This window comes from Ctenocephalides felis, unplaced genomic scaffold, assembly GCF_003426905.1.
Source record: "Ctenocephalides felis isolate EL2017-DRISC unplaced genomic scaffold, ASM342690v1 CF-g0.4_SCAFFOLD_01492, whole genome shotgun sequence".
Taxonomy (NCBI): domain Eukaryota; kingdom Metazoa; phylum Arthropoda; class Insecta; order Siphonaptera; family Pulicidae; genus Ctenocephalides; species Ctenocephalides felis.
Genome location: NW_020537646.1, coordinates 14679936 through 14693382, shown reverse-complemented (window position 1 = coordinate 14693382; position 13447 = coordinate 14679936). Strand labels below are relative to the sequence as shown.

The following is a 13447-nucleotide window of genomic DNA, read 5'->3' as shown; positions in this document are numbered from 1 at the left end:
GTCCTTCCAATGCCATATAAAAATGGTTAAAATATGCTGAATTTTATAAATTACTTATAATTCAAAATCCTTTTCAAAAATGTCCTGGTGGTGGTCCTGGTCATGTAATGGTTGACCGAAAAAGCTTTGATAATGACTCATTCTTTCATAAATTGCTAAAAAACAGCTTTTATGTAAGAACAGAACCAGCCCAAAAGTCCTTGTGCCATAAGAGGATATCATTGTTTATGATATATTTTATTAGCTCAGTATAAAGCCCTTTGAAATGACATATATTTTTCCTAAATGATTTATGTAAAAATCATTCAGATAAAATGTCTGGTCTAGGCTATAATCATCTTAAAAAATATAATTTTTCGATTATGATAATTTACAAACTAAATTATATAATACAGAAAAGTTTTGTATGAACAAATGAATAATTTTTAGCACTAATAGCAATAGTAAGAACCAAATCGAATATAGCTGGTTTTATCTGATAAATATTTAATATTGCTTCAGAACCTTCGTATAATATGAATTCCTAATTCTTTTTACATTGTGTTAATACTGTATCTTTGACATCTTTCAAATATTTACTCATTCCTTCGTTTAAAACAAGGGCATTATTTTTATCACAGGGCAACTAGGCAGATCTTGGTTGATTGCCCATGTATTTCATCCAAAATTTCAAAGAATCCTTTTCTACCTTCAATGAATTACTAAAATTTTGACATGAAGAAATATTATATATCTGACTCACTAATGCATTCAAAATTATTTGAGTATGTAATGCTACTTCACATATAGATATAGTGTCATCTGTACGATCCAATAGTTTTATCGTTTTGGATTCTTATAATTTTTTATTGTTGATAAAGTAAAAGCAGGTCTTCTCCAAATACTGTATCGGTCATGTTTCAACAAATCATCTGCAAGATTTATTTTCTTATGTATACCTTCAATTGTCACCTGATTCATTGTCTGATATTTGCCAGCAGCCAGTTTGAGTTTTTTATAAAAAAAATTTGATGGTGTATTTTTTTCGGTGCTTTTAATGCATGTATATAAAATGATATTTAGTCTCCTGAAGCTATATTATATAAACACATCTTGCTGTCTTTGGATACAGCAATTATATTTTAGATCACTTGGGAAAAATTTTACCCTCGGCATCAGTGATGTCAAGTTTTATAATGCGGAATTAATATTCATTTATACACCCACTAGGGTTGACCTTGCATTATCCAAAGTTAGCTCAGTAAGACTATTCTTTTATTAAAGAATAAACAACTTTTTTTCTAGAAATTTAACAAGTGACATTAAGCTTTTATAAATATATTGAGAAGAAAATTGTTTTAAAGAAATAACTATTCTGGTATGGTCAACTCATAATGCTATAAAATTATATGCAAATATGTGAGCACATAATATAGATTATGTAAGCAAAATAATGGCATAATAGAAATATTCAGATGCGCTTTTTTATATTGAATCATTCATAAATCTTACATGAACTTTTATTTTTAACAAAATGCAGTCATACATATTATCTATGAGATATTTTGCTAATAAATTTAACAACATATACAAACAATATGATTTTAATGAAAATGGATCTTATTCAAATGTTATATTACCATTTTATAATGAAAAATATAAAAATATTGATTCAAATTCAATATTCAAATAAAATAATAATACATCAAGATATTTACATAATTGAATATAAAAAAATATGCATCACAATATTTTTTCAAAATACAGACACGAAATATTTGTTTAAAAAACTTAGAAATACATATATGTGTATAACAATTTATAAAAAATATTGGCATCTAAAAATTTGATTAAAACTTGTATAAAAATATGTTCTATATGTTATTTAAACATGGTGTGAGAGCTTGAATGAGCAAAAAATCAATCATATTATATTGAAATTTTAACTTTAAGTTTCCATAAGATTATTATTTATCTTCTCTAAGGCATAACGTAGATTTTGTGCGAGACCCATTGAGCAACCATATTTTTCTATTGTTGCAAATGGAAATGTTCTGAAGTTTTTCTCTTGATCAATATATGTTACAGCAGCCATTAATGGGCACATTATGATTTTAGTGTGATCCAGGAAATTGATCTATTAAACAGAAATAGAATTACTATTTAATATAGTTCCTAATGGAATATAGCACTTATCAAGCTTTTGTTTCAAGAGTTTTCTTAACTATATATAATACATAATTTTGAATAACTCAATCACATTTCATTTATTAAAATACAAGATGTATTAAAAAAATAAAAGAAAATTTTTAAAAACACCAAAATTATAGCACTTGGTGAAAAGCATTTTTGTTTTAAAAATATGTTTATAGAAAATGAATACCTGAACTGTGCCATTTGTTAAATGCATTATAACACCAGAATTTGTCCTAAACCATTGGTGTAAATGTGGAATTCTAGACAATGAATCACATTCCCGCACTGGTACAGAAGCACCAGCTTTCATAAGATGCTCCGACATATATCTTCGAAAGTATGTAAGTAATTTCATCTTCTTTTCAAGAACTGCTGGGTAACTGTCCATCGTCATGTATGATTCTGTTCCATCTTTTGCAATATAATGCACATTCCTTAAAAATTAAGTCAACATGATTTAATTAGAAAAAATAATTCAAACGCCATATTATTGCCAGAATAGTTTAACAAAATTCTGTTAAGAAATAACATCAAAGAATATGATATTATGTTATCTATTCTCCAGATTTATTGTATGCCATTCAATCAACACAAATCAGTCATAGAGTATTAAGAGTAAAAGTACCCAAGATTTTCAAGGTACCCAAATTATGCAAAACAATTTAAAATCAAATTGTATATACAAATTAATTCTACTTGTACACTTTTCAAACTTACACAGCATTTGCAAGCATAATAAGTTTTGTAGTATCATTGAACATTACTCCAACTCCTTCATCGCAAAGCTGATAACCAAATCCATATTTGTCACTGTAATCTACCCACTTAGAAACCCAGACCAACGGTTGTGATGCAGGATCAGACATTTCATCTCCAAAGTTACCATGCACGCGGCCAGGCTAAAATTAATTTTAATCATTGATACCAAAGAATAATATTTTGTTGAATAATTAGAAGGTAAAACAGAATTGTTATTATAATAGTATAAAAGATATATCATATCAAATTATTCATAAGTTAACATATTAAAACTGACCTTAGTTTTTAGCAGTTGAATCAATTGGTCTCTAAGGTTTACAATATTTTGTTTATATTCTTCAACTCCTCTTATTGGATTTAAACGGCAACCAGCTGCAATTGTTTCCATTGCATATTTTTTGGGACTATCAACCATCATAATAGAATCGTTACCTGGAAAAATATTATTAGCCTTACACATTCACAATAAATTAGTTATGTTCTATTAGAAAATTATTGAAAATAATTTATATGGATTAATATTGTTTGCCACACCCTACAAATATAGCCCAGTTTTGATTTAAAATTGAAAAAAAAAGTAGCTGGTATGATCAGTAAGAAATTTAAAAACATTACATTATTACCTCTATTAATTTCATGAAGAGGCTTGCGATCTGTATTAGAGTATTCAACTTGGTCAAACCTAGGTGCCATTGTTAAACAAGAAGATGGCAACTGCTTAGGCATGTAACCAGCGTTGAAAAACTCATGCTTAAGAAGTTGATCTACAGATGGTCTAGATTGGGGATCGGACTGTAACATTTCAATGATCATGCTTGCAGATTGTTTATGAAGTGTCGTAGGTAATCTAGGAAAAAACAAAAAAAAAAATAAACATATTGTATAAATATATCCATATTTATATTAATAATATATTCTTAAGAAAAATTAAAATAACCTATATTTACCTATAATCACATTTCTTTATTCTGGTATAAGTTTCCTTTAAAGTTGAAGTTTCAAATGGAGGTTTACCAATTAATAATGTGTACATAATACAACCTGTTGACCAAATATCAACTTCAAATGAATGGCCCTTTTTATTTAAAATTTCTGGAGCTATATAGTTTGGCGTTCCGCATAAGGTTTTCTTCCTCTCACCTATAATTATTACACACAAAATTAAATGATTGAGATATATTAAATCAAGTTTATTTTTATATATAAAGCAAACATATTTACAGGTTTTTAAGTAATAAATAACATATTAGATGATTCAATTTCATTAAGTTGCACATTATACAAATTATACAGACCTTCATATTCTATTCTCGCAGCTAAGCCAAAATCACCAAGTTTAACATTTAAATTATCATTCAAGAACAAGTTTCCAAGTTTTAGATCACGATGAATGATTTTCTTATGATGCAAATATTGCACGCCTAATAAAATTTGATGCATATAAAATCTTGTCTCAGGCTCAGTTATAGCTTTTCTTCTTTTGTGTAACTCCATCATTGACTATAGCATATTAAAAACTTATAAATATTCTAAAACTAAATATAAAAAAATCATACAACTTACCCGCTTTTTACACAGTTCTAATATTATATAAATGTTAAAATTATCTTCAAAAAATCCATGAAATCCAACAATATGTTTGTGGTTCAGAGAGCGATGTATAGCAATTTCTTGTGTCATTTTTTCTCTTTGATTATCTTTCAACATTAATTTTTTGGATACGATTTTGCCAGCCCATACTTCTTTCGTTTTACAATCAATAATCTCGTAACACTTAGCAAAACCACCCTATTTGAAAAACATAGTAAAAATATTTGTAACAACAAAAGCACAAAACAAGTATTTTACAACATTGATAACTAGTACGAGACTACAATGGCTACAACTGAAAAAATGTTTGAGAGGAAGGAATATAAGGATAAGGATTTCATGCCAATCAAAAATATTAGGTTATGACAAATGTGAATTTCAATCGTCATATTAGGTTATTTTTGTTCATCAAGTTTACGAAAAAAAGGAATAATGCATTCAATACTTTTTATAAAAATGAAATATCTAAATATAAAACTTAATTGGAAAAACTTATTTATTTCAATTCACACATATTTACCTTTCCAAAAAATCTGTGTCTTTTATAACTTTGCTTAGTATTAGCATCGTATATAATTTCAGGAATTTCTTCCGACTTATGCTCCGTTTTACCACTCATCTTATTTAATACAAATAATTATAAAAACTAGTAACAAACATCAACTGAATACCATAAAACATAAAATCGTTGACAAACCGAAATAAATGGCTGTTACACAGATGTTATTTGAAATTCTATCCACAGAGACAGTTCACGCACCCAACAAGATGCTCGACTGTATAAAATTATTTGGTATTTAATTACTAATAACGAATATGTCATTCAAAACTATGCACACTTGTTTGTCAAAAAGGTAAACCAATATTGAGTTCCTTTGTTTTATGGTATAAAATGCAGTTAAAAGGAAAATAAAACTAACAATGAACGATACTGAATCTGTGCCATCTGTGCTAGATCACCCGCCTGCGCGAAAAAGTTATGCATTCCTTTGCATTCTGGGAGATCGACAAATGTCAAATGAGACATCGGTGATTGGTCGAATTTGAAGGAATGGCGCACAGACAGGTGTTTTGACGCCAACAATAGGTTATGTCGTTTTCTATATGGAAGTAATATTTACTTAAATAAATTCGCAAATTATTTGTTATTAAATAATGGCTGGAAATTTTTGGCAAAGTTCGCATCATCAGCAATGGATTTTAGATAAACAAGATTTAATACGTGAACGACAGCATGACTTATCTATTTTGTCAGAAGAGGAATACCAAAAAATCTTTATTTTCTTCTCAAATTTAATTCAGATTTTAGGTGAACAGCTTAAGCTTCGACAACAAGTTATAGCAACAGCAACAGTTTACTTTAAGCGATTTTACGCTAGAAATTCTTTAAAGTGTATAGATCCTTTGCTCTTAGCACCAACTTGTATATTTCTCTCTTCTAAAGTTGAAGAATTTGGAGTAATATCTAATTCACGTTTAATCACCACTTGTCAAACTGTGATAAAGAATAAATTTAGTTATGCGTATGGACAGCAGGAATTCCCATATAGAACTAATCATATTTTAGAATGTGAATTTTATTTACTTGAAAACTTGGACTGTTGTTTAATTGTGTATCAGCCTTACCGACCATTATTACAAATGGTGCAAGACATGGGCCATGAAGAGCAATTATTGACATTAGCATGGAGAATTGTTAATGACTCACTAAGAACAGATGTTAGCTTGCTATACCCTCCTTACCAGGTAATTTGAACAAAGATCAGAAATTCGATCAATATAAAACATTAATAAATTTGAATGATTTAATTTATAATATATAAGTATATATATATATATATATATATATATATATATATATTTATTCTTAGATTGCTATTGGATGCTTGCAAATTGCATGTGTAATACTTCAGAAAGAAATGAAGAGCTGGTTTGCTGAACTCAATGTTGATATGGAGAAGGTACATAGCTCGATTATATTAAAGAATAATGTTTAACTGTTGTTAACAAAAATAATTTGCCCTCAGATTCAAGAAATTGCTAAAACTGTGATAAACCTATTTGAATTATGGAAGGGCTTTGATGAAAAAAAAGAAATTCAAGCATTGTTAGGAAAAATGCCAAAGCCAAAACCATCTCCACAGCGATAATATTTTAACTGTAGTGATTTTAGTATGAAATATTTTATATGTTTTTACTCTCAAATAAAGTATTGCATTTTGATATCCACTTTTATTATTTTTATCAAACAATATTTAGTAAATTTGCATTATATTAACAAAGAATGTAACCAAACTTTAAAATATTTTATTTTTTCAATCTAAAAAAGGAAAACAATATTTTCAAAATAAATAAATCACACTTTTATTTAAAAAAAATAAAGGGTATTAGTGTTCTACAGTTAAAGAATTTTTTATCACGCCTAGCAGCCTTTTATAAAGGAACGATTGTCTGGAAGTTGGTTTACATATATCTAAATGATTACTTGGAGCTGTATAAAAATCTCCTATTCCCGGATCAGCACTTTGTGGAGCTACAAATACTAAAGGAACCTTAAGAGCTGTTAATAATGTTGGTTTTCCTTCACATACGGTAACCACTTCTACTTTGTGATCATCCAATATTTCAAGAAATTTGTGATGTAACTCTCTTAGTTTAGGCGATTTCTCTCTCAACTCTTTCACTTCAATAGATGGCCATAATAGTGCTGCTGTTGGAGCAGGCAATGCTGCTATACTAGATCCATCATGTGGGGTGCCAAGAAATGCTATTCCAGATGTACTTTTATACAAAGATCTTAACATTTCATTCTGGCTTTCAAATGATTGAACTAACATAGATTTTACTAGTAAACCACCCATAGAATGAGCAACCCAAACTACTTTCCGACCATCCATACCGACTCCTGCTTGAACTAGTCTATGCATTAGATCATGAGCTCTCCCTTCAAGTGTCGACCCCATAGAACTATAGCAATTGCAAGATGTAGTTGTCCAAAGGGAAAGGGAGGTATCATAATTGACACCTAAAATTCGAATGTTTTCAAAATCTTTTGGTAGCCAATCCATTGGCCAACAGAATGAATAGGGTTCATTAGGAAAGTTGAGTTCTTGCTTTGGTGGAGGTACTGTAACCTTTCTCATTTGAGAATCATCACAAATTCCACCACAGGTCATACTTTCCACAAGACCCAGAGCTTCATCTTTGATATCACGTTGACGCCATGTGATAAATACACCACCTAGAAGACCATGAACAAAAATAACATCTAACTTTGGTTTTCTCGTACATCTTTTTACGGGATATAATGGAAATACTCTAGCTGGATATGTGTAATCACCTACTAAATCATCCTCGTCAAAATTAATTAGAGCTCTAGATGCACAAACTCTTAATCGTACATCTTCATCAATAGACCATTGATGCAGAATACCAATCCACCCAGAACTGTACACCAAACTTAAAGAATTTCCATAAATAGCAATATTTGACAATATTTCAGCAATATTTGATTTAATTTCTGTGTTTGATTTACTATGTCGTGCTACATCTATTAACAATTGTAAGGCTCCATTTTCTACCAATTCTTTTGCTTTTCCTGGTCTAACAGAAAGATGCACCAGGGCGTCAACACATAATTTCATTGCATCTTGCACATGACTGAACAGTGGAGTTCCTGGAACATACTCTATGCTATTGTCATAAGAATCTCCAAACTCATGGAAATCATGAAACATTTTATTCAAAAATGATTGCATACATGGATGTGGGCCTAATGCTATGAGCAACAGTCTCAATTCCTGTATCAACTTTTTAGGTTCTAAAGTTTTATAACGAAATGGTGGATCTAAAAACCATCGAAAATCACAAGATGTAGAGCGTGCTAATCCAACTGCAGTTAGTGCATCACATTGTTGAGCTAAAGATCTATAGTCCCAATCTTGCAAATAAGTCATTTTTGATAACAACCGGATAGCACGAATTCTATCATATTTTGTACCACTATGTGCTAAGTGGATCAGGCGTAAAGCATAATTATTTTTAATATTTTTCCACCACTTAGTAAATGATGGCATTTCAAAGCCATTTTTTTTAAGTCCTGGCTCTTGAGTAAACTCATCACCCTCGCCATATATTTCAATCAAATGTTCTTTTAAATTAGGATCATTAATAAATATATAATCAGCACGTTTTCTTTCGCACTCTAAAACATTAGTTCTTAGCAGAGAGTTTAATTTTTTTCTAGTTCTATAAGTCTCGAAGAGAAGTAAAGAGGCACTAGTGGTGGATAAAATAATTGCTGAGTATTTTAGAATTTTAAAATGATAGATTGACAGCATTATTTTCATCAAAAGGTAAATTATATGGACTCTAGAAATAGATTTACAGACATCAGTAAACAAATACATAAGTGTAGTTTAAAAAAGTGAGGGCGTCTCCATTTTATTAATATAGTATATTTTCGTCTTATATTATTTGATAAAGTTAGGTTATGATACAAATCATAAGGACGAAATAGAAGACACTGAAAAACTACTCACAAGAATCATGTATAAAAATGTTTGTTTACATATCTTTTTTGCATTATTCCAAAAGGTATGATTAAAGCAATTAGTCAAATCTTTAACAGTATACATGGTAAACATTTTTTTTGTATTTTCACATTTTGACATTAATTCGCGCTTCACATATTAGTAGCATATTATTATTAGTCCGGGAGGTATAGGCATAATATTTTTGAACACAGTGAATTTATTCGAGCGGTTTAACAGTTATAAAAAGCTATTATATTTGCGTCATTTGTAACTATTATTTGCTATAATAAAAAAATCTTTATCAATATAAACTTAAATAACATTTTTCGACGAAACTTCAAGCCAAGAATTATATAATTTTATTTTTACCGAGCTTATCCACAAGTGTTCCACTAATTTTCAAATCTCCAACACAAATTATGGAAAAATTTACTCCATAATAAGTTGAGAAAATTTCAAAATTTAGAGTTTTGTTTAAATTTAAGTTTATTTTAGTTTGTTCGTTCAAAAAGCAAGAACAAAAGTAAAATTTGAACGCGGATGCAACGATTCAAATAATACCAAAATTTTTCTTATATCTACTTCAAATTCAAAACTTAAAAAATTAAATAAAACATTTTTCATTTACCAATTCCCGGTAAACACATATGATGTCCATGGCAGAAGACGTGAAAAACTTTGATTTGAAAAATTGAGCAATACAGTCAACTAATTTTATTTAAAATTTTTGACTGAAAGCATAATTTTTGTCACGTTATTGTTATTGATCACATAATATAACTTTTAATTTACCTTAATGCATTACATGCATGAAAATATATCACACACAAATTACATACAGTGGTGAACGTCATTCCGGCAAATCATTTTTGGGCCGGAACGCGTTCCGGCAAGAATTTTTTTTTTTAAATCGCTCCATACAGTAAATGATTTAATAAGTGAATTTTATAAATTATAATTCAACTAATTTTTATTAAATGTTCATATTATTGTAATAAACATTCATATATGTACACAAAATGGGTTTTGTAATAATTTTTGTTTCTTTCCTTTTCGAACGGAACCGGAACAAACATGAGAAAAAATATTAGCACAACACCACTGATTACATACATATATATATATACTAGCTGACCCGGCAAACGTTGTTTTGCTAAATAAGGTATATTCTAGACAATTTCTAGAGAATCAAAAATATTAATACTTTAAGTGTATAAGCATGTGTTGTTTGAATGCTATATACAATGAAGTATTATAAAAACAATAAACCCCATTGGTTCCGGATAATCCGAAGTCCGGATAATCCGAAGTCCGGATAATACGAAGTCCGGATAATCCGAAGTCCGGATGAACCGAAGTCCGGATGAACCGAAGTCCGGATGAACCGAAGTCCGGATAATCCGAAGTCCGGATAATCCGAAGTCCGGATAATCCGAATTCCGGATATTCCGAATTCCGGATATTCCGAATTCCGGATATTCCGAATTCCGGATAATCCGAATTCCGGATAATCCGAATTCCGGATAATCCGAATTCCGGATAATCCGAATTCCGGATAATCCGAATTCCGGATAATCCGAATTCCGGATAATCGGAATTCCGGATAATCGGAATTCCGGATAATCGGAATTCCGGATAATCGGAATTCCGGATAATCCGAATTCCGGATAATCCGAATTCCGGATAATCCGAATTCCGGATAATCCGAATTCCGGATAATCGGAATTCCGGATAATCGGAATTCCGGATAATCGGAATTCCGGATAATCGGAATTCCGGATAATCGGAATTCCGGATAATCGGAATTCCGGATAATCGGAATTCCGGATAATCGGAATTCCGGATAATCGGAATTCCGGATAATCCGAATTCCGGATAATCGGAATTCCGGATAATCCGAATTCCGGATAATCGGAATTCCGGATAATCGAATTCCGGATAATCGGAATTCCGGATAATCGGAATTCCGGATAATCCGAATTCCGGATAATCCGAATTCCGGATAATCCGAATTCCGGATAATCCGAATTCCGGATAATCGGAATTCCGGATAATCGGAATTCCGGATAATCGGAATTCCGGATAATCGGAATTCCGGATAATCGGAATTCCGGATAATCCGAATTCCGGATAATCCGAATTCCGGATAATCCGAATTCCGGATAATCGGAATTCCGGATAATCGGAATTCCGGATAATCGGAATTCCGGATAATCGGAATTCCGGATAATCGGAATTCCGGATAATCGGAATTCCGGATAATCCGAATTCCGGATAATCCGAATTCCGGATAATCCGAATTCCGGATAATCGGAATTCCGGATAATCGGAATTCCGGATAATCGGAATTCCGGATAATCGGAATTCCGGATAATCGGAATTCCGGATAATCCGAATTCCGGATAATCCGAATTCCGGATAATCGGAATTCCGGATAATCGGAATTCCGGATAATCGGAATTCCGGATAATCGGAATTCCGGATAATCCGAATTCCGGATAATCCGAATTCCGGATAATCGGAATTCCGGATAATCGAAATTCCGGATAATCCGAATTCCGGATAATCCGAATTCCGGATAATCCGAATTCCGGATAATCCAAATTTCGGATAATCCGAATTCCGGATAATCGGAATTCCGGATAATCGGAATTCCGGATAATCGGAATTCCGGATAATCGGAATTCCGGATAATCGGAATTCCGGATAATCGGAATTCCGGATAATCCGAATTCCGGATAATCCGAATTCCGGATAATCGGAATTCCGGATAATCGGAATTCCGGATAATCCGAATTCCGGATAATCCGAATTCCGGATAATCCGAATTCCGGATAATCCGAATTCCGGATAATCCGAATTCCGGATAATCCGAATTCCGGATAATCCGAATTCCGGATAATCGGAATTCCGGATAATCGGAATTCCGGATAATCCGAATTCCGGATAATCCGAATTCCGGATAATCCGAATTCCGGATAATCGGAATTCCGGATAATCGGAATTCCGGATAATCGGAATTCCGGATAATCGGAATTCCGGATAATCGGAATTCCGGATAATCGGAATTCCGGATAATCCGAATTCCGGATAATCCGAATTCCGGATAATCCGAATTCCGGATAATCCGAATTCCGGATAATCGGAATTCCGGATAATCGGAATTCCGGATAATCGGAATTCCGGATAATCGGAATTCCGGATAATCCGAATTCCGGATAATCCGAATTCCGGATAATCCGAATTCCGGATAATCGGAATTCCGGATAATCGGAATTCCGGATAATCGGAATTCCGGATAATCCGAATTCCGGATAATCGGAATTCCGGATAATCGAAATTCCGGATAATCCGAATTCCGGATAATCCGAATTCCGGATAATCCGAATTCCGGATAATCCGAATTCCGGATAATCCGAATTCCGGATAATCGGAATTCCGGATAATCGGAATTCCGGATAATCGGAATTCCGGATAATCGGAATTCCGGATAATCGGAATTCCGGATAATCGGAATTCCGGATAATCCGAATTCCGGATAATCCGAATTCCGGATAATCCGAATTCCGGATAATCCGAATTCCGGATAATCCGAATTCCGGATAATCCGAATTCCGGATAATCCGAATTCCGGATAATCGGAATTCCGGATAATCGGAATTCCGGATAATCGGAATTCCGGATAATCGGAATTCCGGATAATCGGAATTCCGGATAATCGGAATTCCGGATAATCGGAATTCCGGATAATCCGAATTCCGGATAATCGGAATTCCGGATAATCCGAATTCCGGATAATCCGAATTCCGGATAATCCGAATTCCGGATAATCCGAATTCCGGATAATCCGAATTCCGGATAATCCGAATTCCGGATAATCCGAATTCCGGATAATCCGAATTCCGGATAATCCGAATTCCGGATAATCCGAATTCCGGATAATCCGAATTCCGGATAATCCGAATTCCGGATAATCCGAATTCCGGATAATCCGAATTCCGGATAATCGGAATTCCGGATAATCGGAATTCCGGATAATCGGAATTCCGGATAATCGGAATTCCGGATAATCGGAATTCCGGATAATCGGAATTCCGGATAATCGAATTCCGGATAATCCGAATTCCGGATAATCGGAATTCCGGATAATCGGAATTCCGGATAATCCGAATTCCGGATAATCCGAATTCCGGATAATCCGAATTCCGGATAATCCGAATTCCGGATAATCCGAATTCCGGATAATCCGAATTCCGGATAATCGGAATTCCGGATAATCCGAATTCCGGATAATCCGAATTCCGGATAATCGGAATTCCGGATAATCGGAATTCCGGATAATCGGAATTCCGGATAATCGGAATTCCGGATAATCGGAATTCCGGATA

General features: G+C 32.5%; 3 protein-coding genes across 3 annotated transcripts; 1 reads left to right on the top strand and 2 right to left on the bottom strand.

Annotated features, from left to right (window-relative positions):
- Positions 1-1815: 1815 nt before the first annotated feature.
- On the bottom strand, positions 1816-5396 carry LOC113370562 (serine/threonine-protein kinase polo-like). Its single transcript, XM_026611251.1, has 9 exons — positions 5045-5396; positions 4498-4722; positions 4230-4434; positions 3882-4074; positions 3558-3781; positions 3212-3366; positions 2893-3074; positions 2363-2609; positions 1816-2116 (listed from the first exon to the last, which is right to left on the bottom strand). Exons 1-9 carry the CDS (start codon positions 5141-5143, stop codon positions 1928-1930), a joined length of 1719 nt encoding a protein of 572 aa, XP_026467036.1. The 5' UTR covers positions 5144-5396; the 3' UTR covers positions 1816-1927.
- A 198-nt stretch (positions 5397-5594) lies between these two features.
- LOC113370567 (cyclin-C) lies at positions 5595-6674 on the top strand. The gene is made up of 3 exons (XM_026611256.1): positions 5595-6270; positions 6396-6485; positions 6552-6674. The coding sequence occupies exons 1-3, from the start codon at positions 5680-5682 to the stop codon at positions 6672-6674; spliced, it is 804 nt and encodes a 267-aa protein (XP_026467041.1). The 5' UTR covers positions 5595-5679.
- A 237-nt stretch (positions 6675-6911) lies between these two features.
- On the bottom strand, positions 6912-8480 carry LOC113370916 (protein SERAC1-like). The gene has a single exon (XM_026611588.1). It carries the CDS (start codon positions 8478-8480, stop codon positions 6912-6914), a length of 1569 nt encoding a protein of 522 aa, XP_026467373.1.
- Between the last annotated feature and the right edge of the window lie 4967 nt (positions 8481-13447).

Excerpts from the sequence above, each read along its gene's own strand:
- LOC113370562 (XM_026611251.1), bottom strand. The coding sequence starts at position 5,143 with ATGAGTGGTAAAACGGAGCATAAGTCGGAAGAAATTCCTGAAATTATA. Across the intron at positions 3,367-3,557 it reads TCTTCATGAAATTAATAGAG|GTAACGATTCTATTATGATG; the intron begins GTAATAATGTAA and ends ATATTTTTCCAG. Across the intron at positions 3,075-3,211 it reads TTCAACTGCTAAAAACTAAG|CCTGGCCGCGTGCATGGTAA; the intron begins GTCAGTTTTAAT and ends AATTAATTTTAG.
- LOC113370567 (XM_026611256.1), top strand. The coding sequence starts at position 5,680 with ATGGCTGGAAATTTTTGGCAAAGTTCGCATCATCAGCAATGGATTTTA. Across the intron at positions 6,271-6,395 it reads TGCTATACCCTCCTTACCAG|ATTGCTATTGGATGCTTGCA; the intron begins GTAATTTGAACA and ends ATTTATTCTTAG. Across the intron at positions 6,486-6,551 it reads TCAATGTTGATATGGAGAAG|ATTCAAGAAATTGCTAAAAC; the intron begins GTACATAGCTCG and ends ATTTGCCCTCAG.
- LOC113370916 (XM_026611588.1), bottom strand. The coding sequence starts at position 8,480 with ATGACTTATTTGCAAGATTGGGACTATAGATCTTTAGCTCAACAATGT.